At 39.4% G+C, this 14,896-nt stretch overlaps 1 protein-coding gene across 1 annotated transcript in view; it reads left to right on the top strand.

Annotated features, from left to right (window-relative positions):
- The window catches only part of LOC136842905 (kynurenine/alpha-aminoadipate aminotransferase, mitochondrial-like), a 654,775-nt gene that overhangs the window by 612,478 nt on the left and 27,401 nt on the right, over window positions 1–14,896 (top strand). Inside the window, exons 5-11 of the mRNA XM_067110853.1 lie at window positions 5,497–5,686; window positions 7,768–7,884; window positions 8,694–8,837; window positions 9,091–9,270; window positions 10,193–10,319; window positions 10,888–10,937; window positions 11,289–11,447. Of these exons, the coding sequence (XP_066966954.1) occupies window positions 5,497–5,686; window positions 7,768–7,884; window positions 8,694–8,837; window positions 9,091–9,270; window positions 10,193–10,319; window positions 10,888–10,937; window positions 11,289–11,447 (967 nt within the window). The remainder of the gene's footprint in view (window positions 1–5,496; window positions 5,687–7,767; window positions 7,885–8,693; window positions 8,838–9,090; window positions 9,271–10,192; window positions 10,320–10,887; window positions 10,938–11,288; window positions 11,448–14,896) is intronic.

Raw genomic sequence — 14,896 nt, 5'->3', positions numbered from 1 at the left:
GTCTTTTAAAAAAAAAAAAAAAAAAAAAAAAAAACCAAATTCACTTTATTCCACAGTGCCAATAATTTGCAGCACTCATCACTTGAATAGCTTACTTCTCTCTCTCTCTCTCTTTACCTTCCCTTTCTCTCTCATTCGATTGTTGCACTCACCAGGGGGTGTAGAGTGCCTTCTCCCATATAGCCTAGTTGGACTCCAGCAGAGGGTCCCTAGGAAACACATTAACATAAGTGCCACCAAGCAAGAATCCAGAAAAATAAATAAAACAAAACCAAAAGGGAACACAGAAGAGAAAGTTCTTCTGGAACCCTAACCTGCACCAGTGCCTAGGGATACTGAGTGCCACCAGTGACCTGGGTACACGGCACACCCAAACTACAGTGCCACTCTTGAAAGGGTGCCACGTCATTGAAGAGACACTTCCTCGCTGCCCAGTACGCCCAGTCGACCCGGTTAGACGCCCTTCCCACCAGAACCATGGCAGCAGAGCATTATAAACTTTCCTGGGGTGGGGACGGCGGCAGGTCTCACCGACCGGAACTTACTACCTGGGTTGAGGAGCAAGTGGGCGACTTGGCCAGCGGGAGGAAGAAAGACTCGAGCAAGGAAGTATGAAGCCGAGCAAAGGCAATATGAAGAGGAAGAGAAGAAGAAAGGGACAGCATGAGTTAGCTGCAGAAACTGAAGTTAGCCCTAAAGGGAGAAGGGCTCGAGCTTGGCGAAAATGGAGAATGCGAAGCTGGCTATCATCAAGCCTCAGTCCTACACCTGCCATCAAGCGCTCAATTTCGAGCATCAATTCCCTAGTCCCAAGTGGACTGAAGGACAGGCCAAAGCATGGCTGGAGGAGATCGAGGCTAGCACCGATAACTACAGCACCACGGAGTGGGAGAGAGCCTTAATACTAGCCCGGCATGGAGGAAAGCCAAGGCGGCGGCAGCTCACTGGAGAAGAGCCAGAGAAGCAACACTGGCGGAAGTTGCGTGGGGAGTCATTACCAGGCCTGCAGATAACCCCAGAGAATGGAGACAACGGTTCAGGTCTTGCGCCAGGAAGTCGGCTGGTCTTGGACAGAATGGAGCATGTCACAAAACCCAGTCGATGCAGCATCTGGATTACGACTCCTTGGCCTGCGACGTTTGAGGTCTTTTCAATCCGGACCATGCTAGAAGACCCTTTTCCAATGTGTGTGCCTGGGCCACGCGCGGTATATCTTAACGATAAACAGCCCTCCACACTTATGGGAAGCTTGTCGCCATGGCTGATTCGTGAAACTTTCAATCAGTCGCATAGCACCTCTCAGAAGCGAATCATCCCTCGGCCTACCTCTCGGACTCCACTTTCGCCGAAGAATGGACTGCCCTAGCAGACCCTGTGCAACTATTGCAAGAAGGAGCCACGCGCTGAAGCTGAGTGCCGATACAAACTTCGGCACTAATAAGCAACCTAAACCTACCCAGCCAGAACTCGCTCCCGATTCATCGCTCAGCCTCTCCTCCAACAGTTTAGGCCACGAGCCATCAAAGGGCGTGCAAATCCTGTGGAACTGCTAGCCACTACAATGCTGGATCTCCGGCCTGTCACATCATGTCGCCACCAATTTGTCAACCTAATCAGCACTTCATTTCTGCTGCTGGTCCACCGGATCCTTTACGAGAGACTGGAAACCCAGTTCATCTGAACAGCCCCTCTTTGAGCACTAGCCTGCCAGTGACCCTTCCGGTCACAGTGCACTGCGGCAGATATTAGCCTGATGCCAGGGCCAGGAGTGCCAGCCGGTGCCATGGTTGTGAAGAAACCCAGTGGAAATGAAGTGGATAGAGGCCACACCATTACCGTTCCCACGGTCCAACTCAGGTTATGGCGCCTTGGGGCACGATACCCCCACCGCCTTGGCGTGGTAGGTGAAATTCGGCCCGGAGTGGTCTTCTTGTTGGGTCGGGATCTTCTCTGGGAAGCCCGTCACCAACGCCACTCCACCCAGCCACGTTACCTCCTCCACGGAGGCCCCATCTAAAACTCTCAACCATGACAAACCTCACCTTCCGCCCACCAAAGTGGTCCGCGGAAGGGGCGCCACCAACCTATTTTCAGGCCTAGCCCTCTCCAATCGCTGAAGGGCTGGCCACCAGAATCCTCCCCCTCCGAAGAGAGATTCAGGAGAGCAGGTACCGCTGCAGGGCGTGCAAAGCGGGCAGACCCTCCACAAATTGGGAGGGCTGCCCAAGCAACAACGCCCAGCGGGCGCCCGAACAAAACTCACGAGAGGCTCGATCTCCCGCTGGGGCAGGAATCTCTGCCGCAGCCAACCTGAAGTGCGTCCGAGGTGAGTACCTCCGGACCCCTCATCGAGCATGCCTGACCTCAACTGCTGCCAGTGCCGCACGAGCACTGAGCAGTGCCAGACTCCCGTCCGTCCCGGACGTTGAGCTACCAATGGAAAGGGGCCCTATGCGGGTCTAAATCATGAGGCTGATCCTCCTCCGGGAGATTTAGGATTCCCCATGCAGTTGATCATTGCGACTGGAGCCTCCAGCACCCAAACCTTCTTCTTCCCGCAAGTGGCTCCAGGATGAACCCTGGAGGATCGAAAATAGTACCCCTCCCTTGGAAAGACCAGGAACTGGCATCCTCGGCCATGAAAGTCGAGATCACTCGCTCGGTTGTCGCCTTGGCAGATGGGAATCCTCCCGCAGCTTTTTGCAGTTGCCTGACCCGCGCCAGCTAGCCCATCTGCCTGTCCCAGTGGGTGCTCTCATCACCTACTAGGCCAGCTACTGATAGGCCTTGGAGGAAACCGAAGAAGAGAAGAAGAGGGGCGGAAGAAGGCGGTAGTTGCCGAGCTATACGGCTCATCCTGGCACTAGTGCCCTCTCGGCTGGTGCCCTAATAACATCTAAGTGATCTGGCCTGCCCAGAGAATGTAGCCAGTGTGATCTCTTCCTTTTATTTTGTACCTAGCCTAGGCCACCTTAAAGTACAGTACATCAATTTGCCCAGCCTTGTTCTTTTCCACTTACCACCAAGCCCAGTAATCATGTAAGTAGCCTAACTAATTTCAGTAATCTTAACTATTGTGGCTTGAGCCCGCGATGCTCGTGACTGCGCGTAAGCCCTAAGACCTCAAGTGAGGCACCCATTTATCATATAGAGCAACCCTCATGAATTAACTAGTAAATTTTAATTGTATTAAACATAAACCATGTTGTAATTTAGTTAGAATATTAACTCTTATGTTGGTGCTAGGTCGGGTTAGGATAGGTTAGTCTAGGGAATATCCTTGAAAAACCGTGAGCACCTTCTAGTACTATTAGAATTAGGTTAAGTAGTGATTATAGCTCATATCCTATCTAAGGGTTAGGTAGTTCTGCAGCTGGTAGGCTAACCAGGACTAATCTGCTCCAGGGAAGGAGAGAGTAACCTCTGAGGGCGAACAGCTTGCCCAGTACAGACCTTCACGCCCGAAAAGGGGTAAAGGCCCTCTTAAGGGGAGCTTTTATAAATATTTGCTGTTCGCCTCGAACATTTAGGGATAGAAATATCAGCCTGACTGAGACAGGGGAAATTGCTTTGTCCCACGATAGGTAGCATTTAGGCATTTAACCCCATAGGCTGAAAGTTTGTAAACAAAATATGTTAGGGCATTGGGACCTAGGCCTCAGAGAGGGTTCACGGCTCAATGACCCTAGTTAAGTAGCCCTTAAGCTTTATTCTATGCATTCGACGATGCCTTTGTCAAGGTCGGATTGCCGGGGCAGTATAAGTCCTCCTCTGGAAGAAACGAGCGAGTCCGGGTCAGTGAGAGAGATTCCAGCCGATAAGCTGAACCACGGGGTGGCATTTGCGTGCGTGCCGAACGATATTCTTTATTCTTTATTACTTTCTCTCCTCGTCTATCTTAATTAGTGAATTGGAGACTGCCAGAATACGACTCCTGAGGTCCCTCGTTTGCGCAGCGAGATCGACGTTCACGGTAAAGTCGATTCTTATTTGAAGCTTAGTCGATTGACTAGTACTTTCCTGTATTTCACATTTTCTACTGTTTTCTTCCTTCAGCCACCCTTAGGGTATATGTGTTTGAAGTCTAGATTAAGTCAAATTATTTATTGTTAGCTTCAACCCCATTATTCAGTAAAATACAAGTTTAGGGTAAGCAAATCAGGTTAAATCTCGATGCTTTTGCATGCCTCGCGTCCGAATGTTTGGAAGAACCCGTTCGTTTAAAATCAAATTCGCTCAAATATTCTGTTAAGGTTAATAACCCTTAACTGGCGACCTTTGGCTGAAATTAACGTCTGTCTTTGAGGTTAACTTTTGGCTTCAAGTGACGGGTTACGTGTAATCTTGGTTTTACAGGGCCGTAAAAAATTACAATAAATTGAATAATACATGATCAGCAAGACTCCTCACACGTAACAATATATATATATATTATATATATATACAGTATATATTATATATAGATGGAATGAAATCTATGTTTATCTATTTATCTATCTATTTATGTAAAAGTATTTATATATATATATATATATATATATATATATATATATATATATAATATATATATATATATATATATATATATATATTAATAATATTCTTTTACATATTTATACATAAATATATATACATTTATATATGTGTATATATATATGTGTGTATAAATATATACATATATATATATATATATATACATATATATATATATATATATATATATATATATATATATATATATATATATATATATATATAAATGTATATATATATTTTGTGTATGCCATAGCAGGATCTATAATTCACTTTTACTATGAATGCATATGCAATTGTAATAGCCACAATGCCCTCTTAACTTCTTGAATTCTTCGTACTTTTTTGAATACGCTTGTCACTACTAAGCCTTTAAGATCCAAGACCAAGAAATTGAAGTTGTTGTGATGTCTGGTCGCGGGAAACGAACCCGTGTCACCATAATCGCAAGGAGGTCACGTTGCCGACCTGACCACGAGAAGGATAAAAGTCTATCACCTCTTGTGCATACATATACCTGTTGTTTTTCGGATATATTTATTAGAGCTGGAATAGGCCCATCCTCACCATCGTAGCCAAGTTGGCAATCGTTTTTATTGCTTTCTAGGCTGAAATATATATGTAGAATCTACTGGTCGCTTTTGCCAGATACATATGTAATTGTAATAGCCACTTTTATCCTTCTCGTGGTCAGGTCGGCAACGTGACCTCCTTGTGATATGGTGACACGGGTTCGTTTCCCACGACCAGACATCACAACAACTTCAATTTCTTGCTCTTGGATCTTAAAGGCTTTGTAGTGAGAAGCGTATCCAGAAAAGCGCGAAGAATTCGAGAAGTTAAGAGGGCATTGTGGCTATTACTATTACATGTGTGTATATATATACTGTATATGCATACGTAATGTATATTTATATAAATAGAGAGATACGTAGACAAGCAGACAGATCTCCATCCCCACAGACACGGACCTCTGATGGAGCAGCTCAGGACCCTAACGAAAAGACTCCACGACCCCCCACTGTGGCAAGAAAGTGACTTGCTCGTTCTTCCGGGGTCTCAGATGGGCATCAGCCTCGTTTTCAAGATGTTGGTCAATCCCGAAGATTTTATCCTCGTCGCTGAACCCGTGTACTATGGGGTTGTAGCTGCGGTAATTATTATTATAATTATTATTATTATTATTATTATTATTATTATTATTATTTTCAAAGTAAGACACTGTTCATCTCAAAGCCAAGAGAGGCACGGTCTACCCAATTGGGTGGAGTCGCCTCCCACCTGGGGTAACTACGTAGGCAATGGCGTATCTTGGAGGTACCTGCTCATTACGGCAATTCACCTGCTGACGCAGTAAGGAGGTAGGCAAAGCTCCGCCTATATGGGGGATTTAGGGGGAAGTGAGCAGACCTTCTCTTTCTCTTGGCCTTGGTTCATCGGAAACAAATGTAGTTGGTTATTGTTGCCTGTTGTCATTATTAGCATTCAGAACAGGCCAGTATGTCTCAATGACATTATTATTATTATTATTATTATTATTATTATTATTATTATTATTATTATTATTATATTATTATTTTCAAAGTAAGACACTATTCCTCGGAAACAAATGTGGTTGCTTATTGTCAATATTAGTATTAAAAATAGGCCAATAAGAAAAATGACATTATTATTATTATTATTAGCTATTATTATTATTATTATTATTACTATTACTATTATTATTATTCCTTTTAAAGCAAGACACTATTCATCGGAAACAAATGTAGGTGGTTATTGTCAATGCTGTCAATATTAGCATTCAAAATAGCCCAATAAACCCAAATGACATTATTATTATTATTATTATTATTATTATTATTATTATTATTATTATTATTATTATTATTTTTTCAAAGTTAGACACTATTCTTCGGAAACAAATGTATTGGTTATTATCATTGTTGTCAAAATTAATATTGAAAATAGGCCAACAAGTCAAATTAAATTATTATTATTATTATTATTATTATTATTATTATTATTATTATTATTCAGAAACAGATGTATTGGTTATTCTCATCGTTGTCAATATTAATATTCAAAATAGGCCATAAACCTAAATGACATTATTATTATTATTATTATTATTATTATTATTATTATTATTATTATTATTCAAAACCTTATCCATGGGGATTTGAACTTCTGACTAGTAAGACAGCTGTCCAACACCATATCTTATCTTTTCAATCATACAGTATCTCTATATCCACTTAGAACAGCCACAAAGGTTATAGTGCTGGCTTCTTGTCTCGCTGGTCAGCAGTTCAAATTATCAGAGCTGCTTCAGTGATATAGTGTTGTCCTGGTGTCTCATTAGTAAGTGGTTCAGTTCCTCAAGGAGCGGCTGAATCGATATTGTGTTAACCTGGCGTCTCCCTAGTCAACAGGATGAATTGATATAGTGTGAGCCTGGTGTTTCTTTGGTCAGCGGTTCATTTCCTTAAGGAGAGGCTGAACTGATACAGTTTTAGCCAGTCCCCAGAGAAAAGACTTGCTTTATCATCCAATTACACAGGAAGAGTCTTATTATTATTATTATTATTATTATTATTATTATTATTATTATTATTATTATTATTATTATTATTATTATTATTTTTCAAAAGAAGCAATTTTATTCAACAATGTCTATAACTGTTATTATTATCATTATTTTTTTCCCCACACAGAACGAGCCTGAATGGCATTTAATTCTCCTTTATAACAGCGACCCCTACTAGGGATTAAGCTGAGAAGGAGACTATTTAATGTGATAGATCTCGCATTAATATCTATAAATATAGATACTACTTGCTAAAATAGATGCTGAGAAGGCCTGATTGGTGAAATAATAGTTATTAATATTTTTTTAAAGTCTAATTGGATTTTTCACTGTATACTGTGCATATATATACACATATATGTGTATATATTATGTATATATATATATATATATATATATATATATATATATATATATATATATATATATATCGATGTACTTCACAATAAAAACGAAGAAGAAACCAGAGGAGGAAGTTTCTCCTTTGTTTTCATTGTGGAGAGACATTGAGATATTTTATCTTCGTGATTGAGAAGAATATAATTAAATATATATATATATATATATATATATATATATGTTGTGTGTGTGTGTGTGTGTGTGTGTGTGTGTTTGTACATTTTTCTTTAATTACTGGCTGAATTTAGTTGCAGTGTCTTCGCCATCGAGTTGCTACTGTCAAGTGTGATTCAGACGGGATGAGACCAGATAACTTGAAAGAGGTGTTGGAAAACTGCAGGTTGTCCTCGAAAGGGAAGAATAAGGTAAAACTTAAGATTTCTTTCTGGGTCATTCATATGACCCAGTTTTGCCCTAATCTGCATTGAGCTAGTGTTTCTATATCATATTCTGACGTTTTTCTTCTACTTTTTTTATTATTTCACATGAAGCTTTCAGGAGATACATCACACTGTATTTTCGTTCGCATTCCAAAATTTGTGCCATACCCTCCCATTAGTAAAACCTTAATGCAAACATTGCAGATAGGACTGTGTAAATGCCTTCATTTTATTCATATTTGAACGCAGAGTGCTAGGCTATTGCATTCATCTCTTTCTTGAGAGTCATTGACATAGAGATTCTGTTTTCAAATAAGCAAATCGATTTTAGATGCACTGGTATATTTCCCCTTTAAGACCTAAGCAACCGAATACCCCACTTAAGATTGAACATAATTGTGTGTGTGTGTGTGTGTTTCTTATGATGAGTCCAGTGGGGGTAGCAACCTAGTCCCCTTGTTAATTCCAGGCCTAAAGAAAGTACCAAATGGACGGGGGAAGGTGGAAAGTGGGGTTTAACCCCAAAGACATTATAGGCCTACTTCGTATTTGTAGGGAAGAAATTATGGTTGAAACAACCACTCGTGCGTAATTTAGTAAATGTTTTACGTTCCCCAAGTAATGGTTTCATTCTTCTCAGAGTTTGCTGTTATGATTTAAGGCATCATTGGACTTCATTTTTGTTGCATAGGAAACCTGCATCTTTCTTAGTCTCTGACCACCGTGAACTGTGTCGCCACTCCTTTGCATAGTTATTAAGAGCATGTTCAAGTCCTCCGTCTTACGATCTTCAGGTCTTGTACCTGAACCCTTCCGGTAACAACCCAACTGGTGTTGTGTGGAGCGAAACCCGAAGGCGCCTCATATATGAAATAGCATGCCGTCACGATCTCATCATTCTGGAAGACGACCCTTACTTTTTGCTGGAGTTTGGCGAGGTGAGTCAGTTACAAGAAATTTTTTATGTTTATATTGAGAAGACACTATTTCCATATTAATCTGTGCATAGTCATTAACGCTTACATGTTCTTGTAGTTAGAGGAAATTCCTACCTGTTTTAGCGGTCTTCATGTGTAAGAATTTTGAACAATTGATATATTTTTCGGATATGTGCTTGAGTGGGTAATAGATTCCTTCGGCATTAGATTAATCTTGACGTTCCTTATCACCCTCTCAATATTACGTTTGCAGACCTTGACAACATCCTTCCTTCGCCTGGACACTGAAAGCCGAGTGATCAGGTTAGACTCCTTCTCGAAGACTGTCAGCGCAGGAATACGTCTTGGCTATGCAACAGGACCCAAAGATCTCATTGACAAGTTGAGACTGCTGTTGATGCCAGCCCTGACCCATGCTTCCTTATTAGCCCAGGTAAACATCGAGAGAAAAGTCATGATTTTTCACTCTCTCATCTTCTGTTTAGTTTCCATGGAGATCCTAAATCAATATGGCATATCTATGTTATTTACACTTATTTCAAGTCCGAATTTACAGGGCATCTTTGCCACTGTTGCTGACTTTTGCATACTTTCAATTTTCGATTCAGCTGTAATCTTAACATTTACTTGCTTTGTCATGACATTATACGAGTTTGGTGAAGTTTTCTCTCATGTGTATTACTCATTTACGTACATTTTAGAGTTGTTTTTTATTTACTTGTTAGAATATTTGAATACGTTATTCCTTTACGGGGGCGGCCGCTATCAAATGCTATGCGATCTACCCTAAATTGTCACTTAAAAGCGCTAATAATTCAAAAGCTGAAAGGAGACATTGTTAACAATTCACTGAAGAGCTTTTTTTTTTATTCACATTGTGATCTGATAAAAAAAACGAAATAATAACAGTAAGTTTCATAAATGTCCTAAAAAAAATGGATGCTGCTGAGATTAATCATCTTACAGCGTACTTGAAGTGAGAAAGTCTTGACAGGTAGAAAAATGACAAGGAAGTGAAAAGGCTGGATAGTGGAAAAGAATAAACATAAGTGTTTGCAGATGGTTTTTGGTACATGGAGAGAGTAGATAAGTGGAGGCTGGATTTACGGAGTTGAAAATATTTCTACCACCAAAATTCCATGCTGTCTATAAAACACTAGTTTAAATGCAATATTGAGCTGATTGGTGCAGTATATATGAAGGTGTTTAGAAGGCTGTTGATGAGGCATGTGTCTAGCAGCTATAAGGATAAATGTAACACTGTATACTGTTGAGTTTTTAACTGAAATCATCAGGTATTAATGTAAACAACGTATTGTGAAAGGAAAGATAATAACCATGAAAATATCATTAAGGTTTGTGTAAGTAAGTGGCTGGAGACTGTGGGCATAGACGGCTTTCTGGAAAATGCAAAGCGCTCAGCAGAGTTTTACAAGGACAAAAGAAATCTCGCCATCAAAGCTGCAGAAAAGCATCTGAAAGGTAAGAATAGAAATATTTTTTGTCTGGTCCCTGGGATCCAGTGCCATTCATTATGCTCCTTTCAAAAAAAATTATTCTTCAGAATCGCCAGTAGCATTTCAGTTTAAAATGAGAAAATGTTACAAACTTAAGAAAAATATTCTTATGGGAACAGGGTCTTTCGTATTTTATGTATTCAGAAAATGTTGCCACCTGAAAAAGTCCAATTTGCAGGGAGCTTTTGAAAAGATAGATAAAATTTTATCTTTTCAATAACGAAACAGGCTAAATGATCGAATTGAAATTGTTAACCATTTTTTTAGAATGTGTATTCCGTTGAAAAGAAACACTGATTTTTACGGTAGATAAATTAGACATTGCACGTAGTTATGTCACCCTAAATTTGTTTCCTCAGTATTGTTTTTCACTTCACCGTTTTGTTTTCCAATAGTGTTTGTTTGGTTTTATAACAAAACCTTTGCTATAGCCATATTTCATTTTGTTCTTCTGTGTAAAAGAATTTAAGAATTTTCTCTATGTTGGTTCACAACCAAATGAAGTACAGTACATTCTTGTGCATCTTTTTCAGGCTTGTGTGAATGGCACACACCTGCTGGAGGAATGTATCTTTGGCTGAAGGTAAGTTTATCACCCAGACTCGCCTCTATTCCTGAATTATGTGCCTTAGTTTCCTATATCATCCTTTTGATAGTTTATAAGAGTCAAGAACGCCTTCTCCAGTGAAGCTCTTTCGAGAAGTCCGTACTCCCTGCAGGCTTAATACTGAAAAGAATATATAAAACTTAAGAAAAAAAAGCAATTTTAACTTGAGAGGATTTGCAAATATATTCTGGATCTTTCCGTTTCTTCACCTATGGGTAAAAAGCAAACCTATTGGCTCTTCGTTGTCCATGTGTCTTTTCACACACACCCCTTTCAACACGTAAACTTCACATCTCTCCCAGATAAGACTTCGTCATATACTTGCAGGTAACAGACGTTGCTGACACGAAAAAGTTAGTTCTTATCCGTTGTCCCCAAAAAGGGGTCCTAGCCATGCCAGGTGTGGCGTTCTTTGTGGATCAGAATCGACCCAGTCAGTACTTTAGAATCTCCTATTCTAGTATCGACTATCAAAAAGTTGACGAAGTAAGTTTCTTACTGTTAGTATAATCAAATTTCGCTTGCTATTGATACTGTAATCAAGTGGTAGGTTAGATTTTGTTTTAGTTGTTAATATTATTTTTATATCCGATGTTGTGTTTGTTATTGTTATCCAAAAGTCTTAGAAGCACAAGTAGAAAACGCAATTAATTTGCAAAGTAAGCTGTATAGAATGGATTGCTCTTCAGAGGAAAGGGGAAAATATAGAACAAAATAACAAAATAAATGAAAATAAACGTGCAAATTAATATCTTGAGGCATAAACAACAGTATCAACTGAGAGAACTTATAAAGTGGTACGTGGTAATTTCCAGTGGCAATAACGTATTAATGCATTATTTAAACTCGGGACTGTTCTCAAAAACAATCGCCTTCATTTACTTTCCAGGGCTTCAAGATGCTCGCCGAAGCCATAAGAGAGGAGATAAAAGAAGGGAAGCGACTGAAAAGGAACTAAAGCGATTTAATGTATTCCTGTGCCATCGTCATCTGAAGCATAGCTCCTTGATTCGTGTCAGAGTCACATTTTTCACTGCAGGATTTCGATAGGCTCTTGCCGCAAGACTAGAGCATCAAGTAAATCGCCTGTCATGATTCGTATCTTATGACGTCACGCTGTTCCTTACGACCCTCTGTGGTTCTTGCGTTCTGCAAAGGTTTCTCCTTGGGAAGTTCAAGGTCTCCTTTTGATATATGTTATTTAATGCTGAGACTGCGTTTTTTTTCCCATAACGACACCTTTAATGTTCAGGATAAAAGGTTTCTGTTCACAACTTACAGGCACAAGAAGAGTATCACGTAAATAATCGTCTTTCATTTATTTTATAGACGCCCTTGAGTCGTGTCTGCGTATAATTTCTCTACAAGACTTAGGTAAAAATAAGAGAAGTCAATAACATTCATCACATTCAGCACAATGGTTGTTTTGCCTCTTCATAGTTTTGATGGTCCGAGGAATTTAGGAAGGTGTTTTCATCCAATTTTTTTTTAATTTCATCAGATTTCCGAGCTAGCTCTCTCTCTCTCTCTCTCTCTCTCTCTCTCTCTCTCTCTCTCTCTCTTCTCTCTCTCCAAAAATACTGAACTTTCACGGCTTTAAAGAGCCTCGAGAACAGATTGTACAGTACGTACCAGATATGCCGGACATGATCGAAAGATTTTGACTGAGAGATGAATTACTTGAATGATTTAAATGCATTGGTAAGATAATACAGTTTATCATTTCGGGCAGAACGAAAAAGGTTTATTGTGGGACTGAAAACAAATTGAAAAAGAATATATTACAAAAACAACAGTACCGAGAACTCGGTGCAAAGCGCCCTAACACCTTCTTAACCGTAGTCCCTTAACCTTGAAGTAGAGTAAAGAACCAAAGTTTGATCAAAAGGTCAAACATTGATGGGAAAAGTAAGGTCATGTATTGGTTACTCTAGGCAAAACTTTAATGCAAGATGCGAAATTATTATCAATGTTATGAACCAGACCACTTAAGTTACACTCCATAAATTCACATAATGCCGAACTAATGGGACTGATCTTAAATAATACATGAAAATTGAGCAATAATAAATTGGACACCTAGAAGGTTAGGATACCATAAGGTAAAAATGACTAGCAAAAAGTTGAAAAGCCTTTGTATCTGGGGCCGGGGAAACGCTGACAAGAATATTTAGTAAACAATCTTTTAGTACTACATGCAGTGAGCTATAGCAAAGTCCACCGTGCTTTGCAGCCAAGCCCCGCCCACTGACACGTCACGACCAATCCTTAAAGCTGATTGGTTGGCAGTGGTTTTGAAAAGTTGATTAATCTGTGGTCCTTTTTCATCATCATTTATTTTGCAATGGTTGTTTTACCGACCTAAAATACGTTCTGCTGATTATCAAAAGGACACCTTATATTATCCCCTGAAATAAAATCATAATACACATCTCCCTAAAAATGGTAAAAAAAAAAAAAAAAAAAAAGGAAAACGTGCTGCAGTGTTGTGTTTCGTAAAATAATGAGGTTCACCCGAATATGGAGGTGACACAGGGAATGTCTGCGTTCGAATCAGTGCACTGGAATCACTGGACAATGATATAATTACCGTCCGACATTGTCAAGCGTGTTCACCATTCTAAATTTAACACAAAGACTTTCTCAGAGCTCTGCTGACTGGTACTTCATATTGCTTTCAGGAAATTTTACTAAATTTTGATAGTCATAAAATCGATTTCATTGCAATCGTTTACACATTCGGAGGGATGACAAGCAGTGACTGCACTCTACAAAACCAGAATATGCCTATGTTTAACTTAAAGTTACAGTATGACAGGCTATACGAGTCATATTGGATAAAATTTGCTGAGAATTTTCTTAAGGCCATTATCTACTTTCGAAATAACAGGACCATAAAAAATGAGATAGTCCTATAATGTCCTATGTCTTTATGACGTTTGGATTATAGGCCTATCTTGTATTCAGCCGTTTTATTGTGGTTCTTGTTGTGGTTATTCTTGTTTTTGTTGCTGCTGTTATGGTGCTTGTAGTGTCTTCGAAAATTTTCATATGGTGACCTAACATTGCAGAATAAATATAGACCTATTCATAAAATACTGGTGTAAAGAATTATCTGCCTACTCTTGTTAATTGAAATTTAGTCATTTGTTTTAATTAAAAGTAATCGAGATCTTATGAATATTGTCTACGCTAGAATATTCTCCTAACAAGAGAGAGAGAGAGAGAGAGAGAGAGAGAGAGAGAGAGAGAGAGAGAGAGAGAGAGAGAGAGAGAGAGATTCACTGACTCTTAAGTATCCTTTTGCCCAACAGGGTCATCTACAAGATGCCCCCAAAAGCAAATGAATCATGGGCTACTCGCAGACTGATTTAGATCATCTCATATATAGCTTTTCCAGCTATCATTTTTTTTCTTATTTCTTGAAGTATCATATGATGCCTTCCTACCATGGCCTTCATTTTCGTAGAAATGCTACAGCAGCCTTATGTTTCCTCATCACAGTAATAAAATTTGTTATTCTTTTTGTAAATATATATATTTTCAATATAGTTCATTGAGAGAAGTTTGATGGCAGTGTGTAAGGCTGAAACAGTCTATGATTGATCTGTGTGTGCCATCGGCTACGCGCCCACAAGTTTTACTTTTATTCACTGTGGTATAAGTGGCGTTACAGTTACTATGGCCATCCACGCATGTATTTTTATGTGCACTTGTTTATACGTATACATCACACTTTATGTATATGCATTATATATTGTGGAGTGGAAACTACTATATTAATTAAAAGCTACTTTATTTGCAACAGATACGAGTAGAAAACTATTTGCAATAAGACACTGACGTGTAGGCCCATGCCCTGTCATTTTCTCAAAATATAAGAATTTGATGTGTAGGCCTATGCCCTGTCATTGCCTCAAAATATAAGAAATTGT

Source organism: Macrobrachium rosenbergii, chromosome 2 (genome assembly GCF_040412425.1).
Source record: "Macrobrachium rosenbergii isolate ZJJX-2024 chromosome 2, ASM4041242v1, whole genome shotgun sequence".
Taxonomy (NCBI): domain Eukaryota; kingdom Metazoa; phylum Arthropoda; class Malacostraca; order Decapoda; family Palaemonidae; genus Macrobrachium; species Macrobrachium rosenbergii.
The sequence above is the reverse complement of the archived record's forward strand: the minus strand, read 5'-3'. Positions and strand labels throughout refer to the sequence as shown.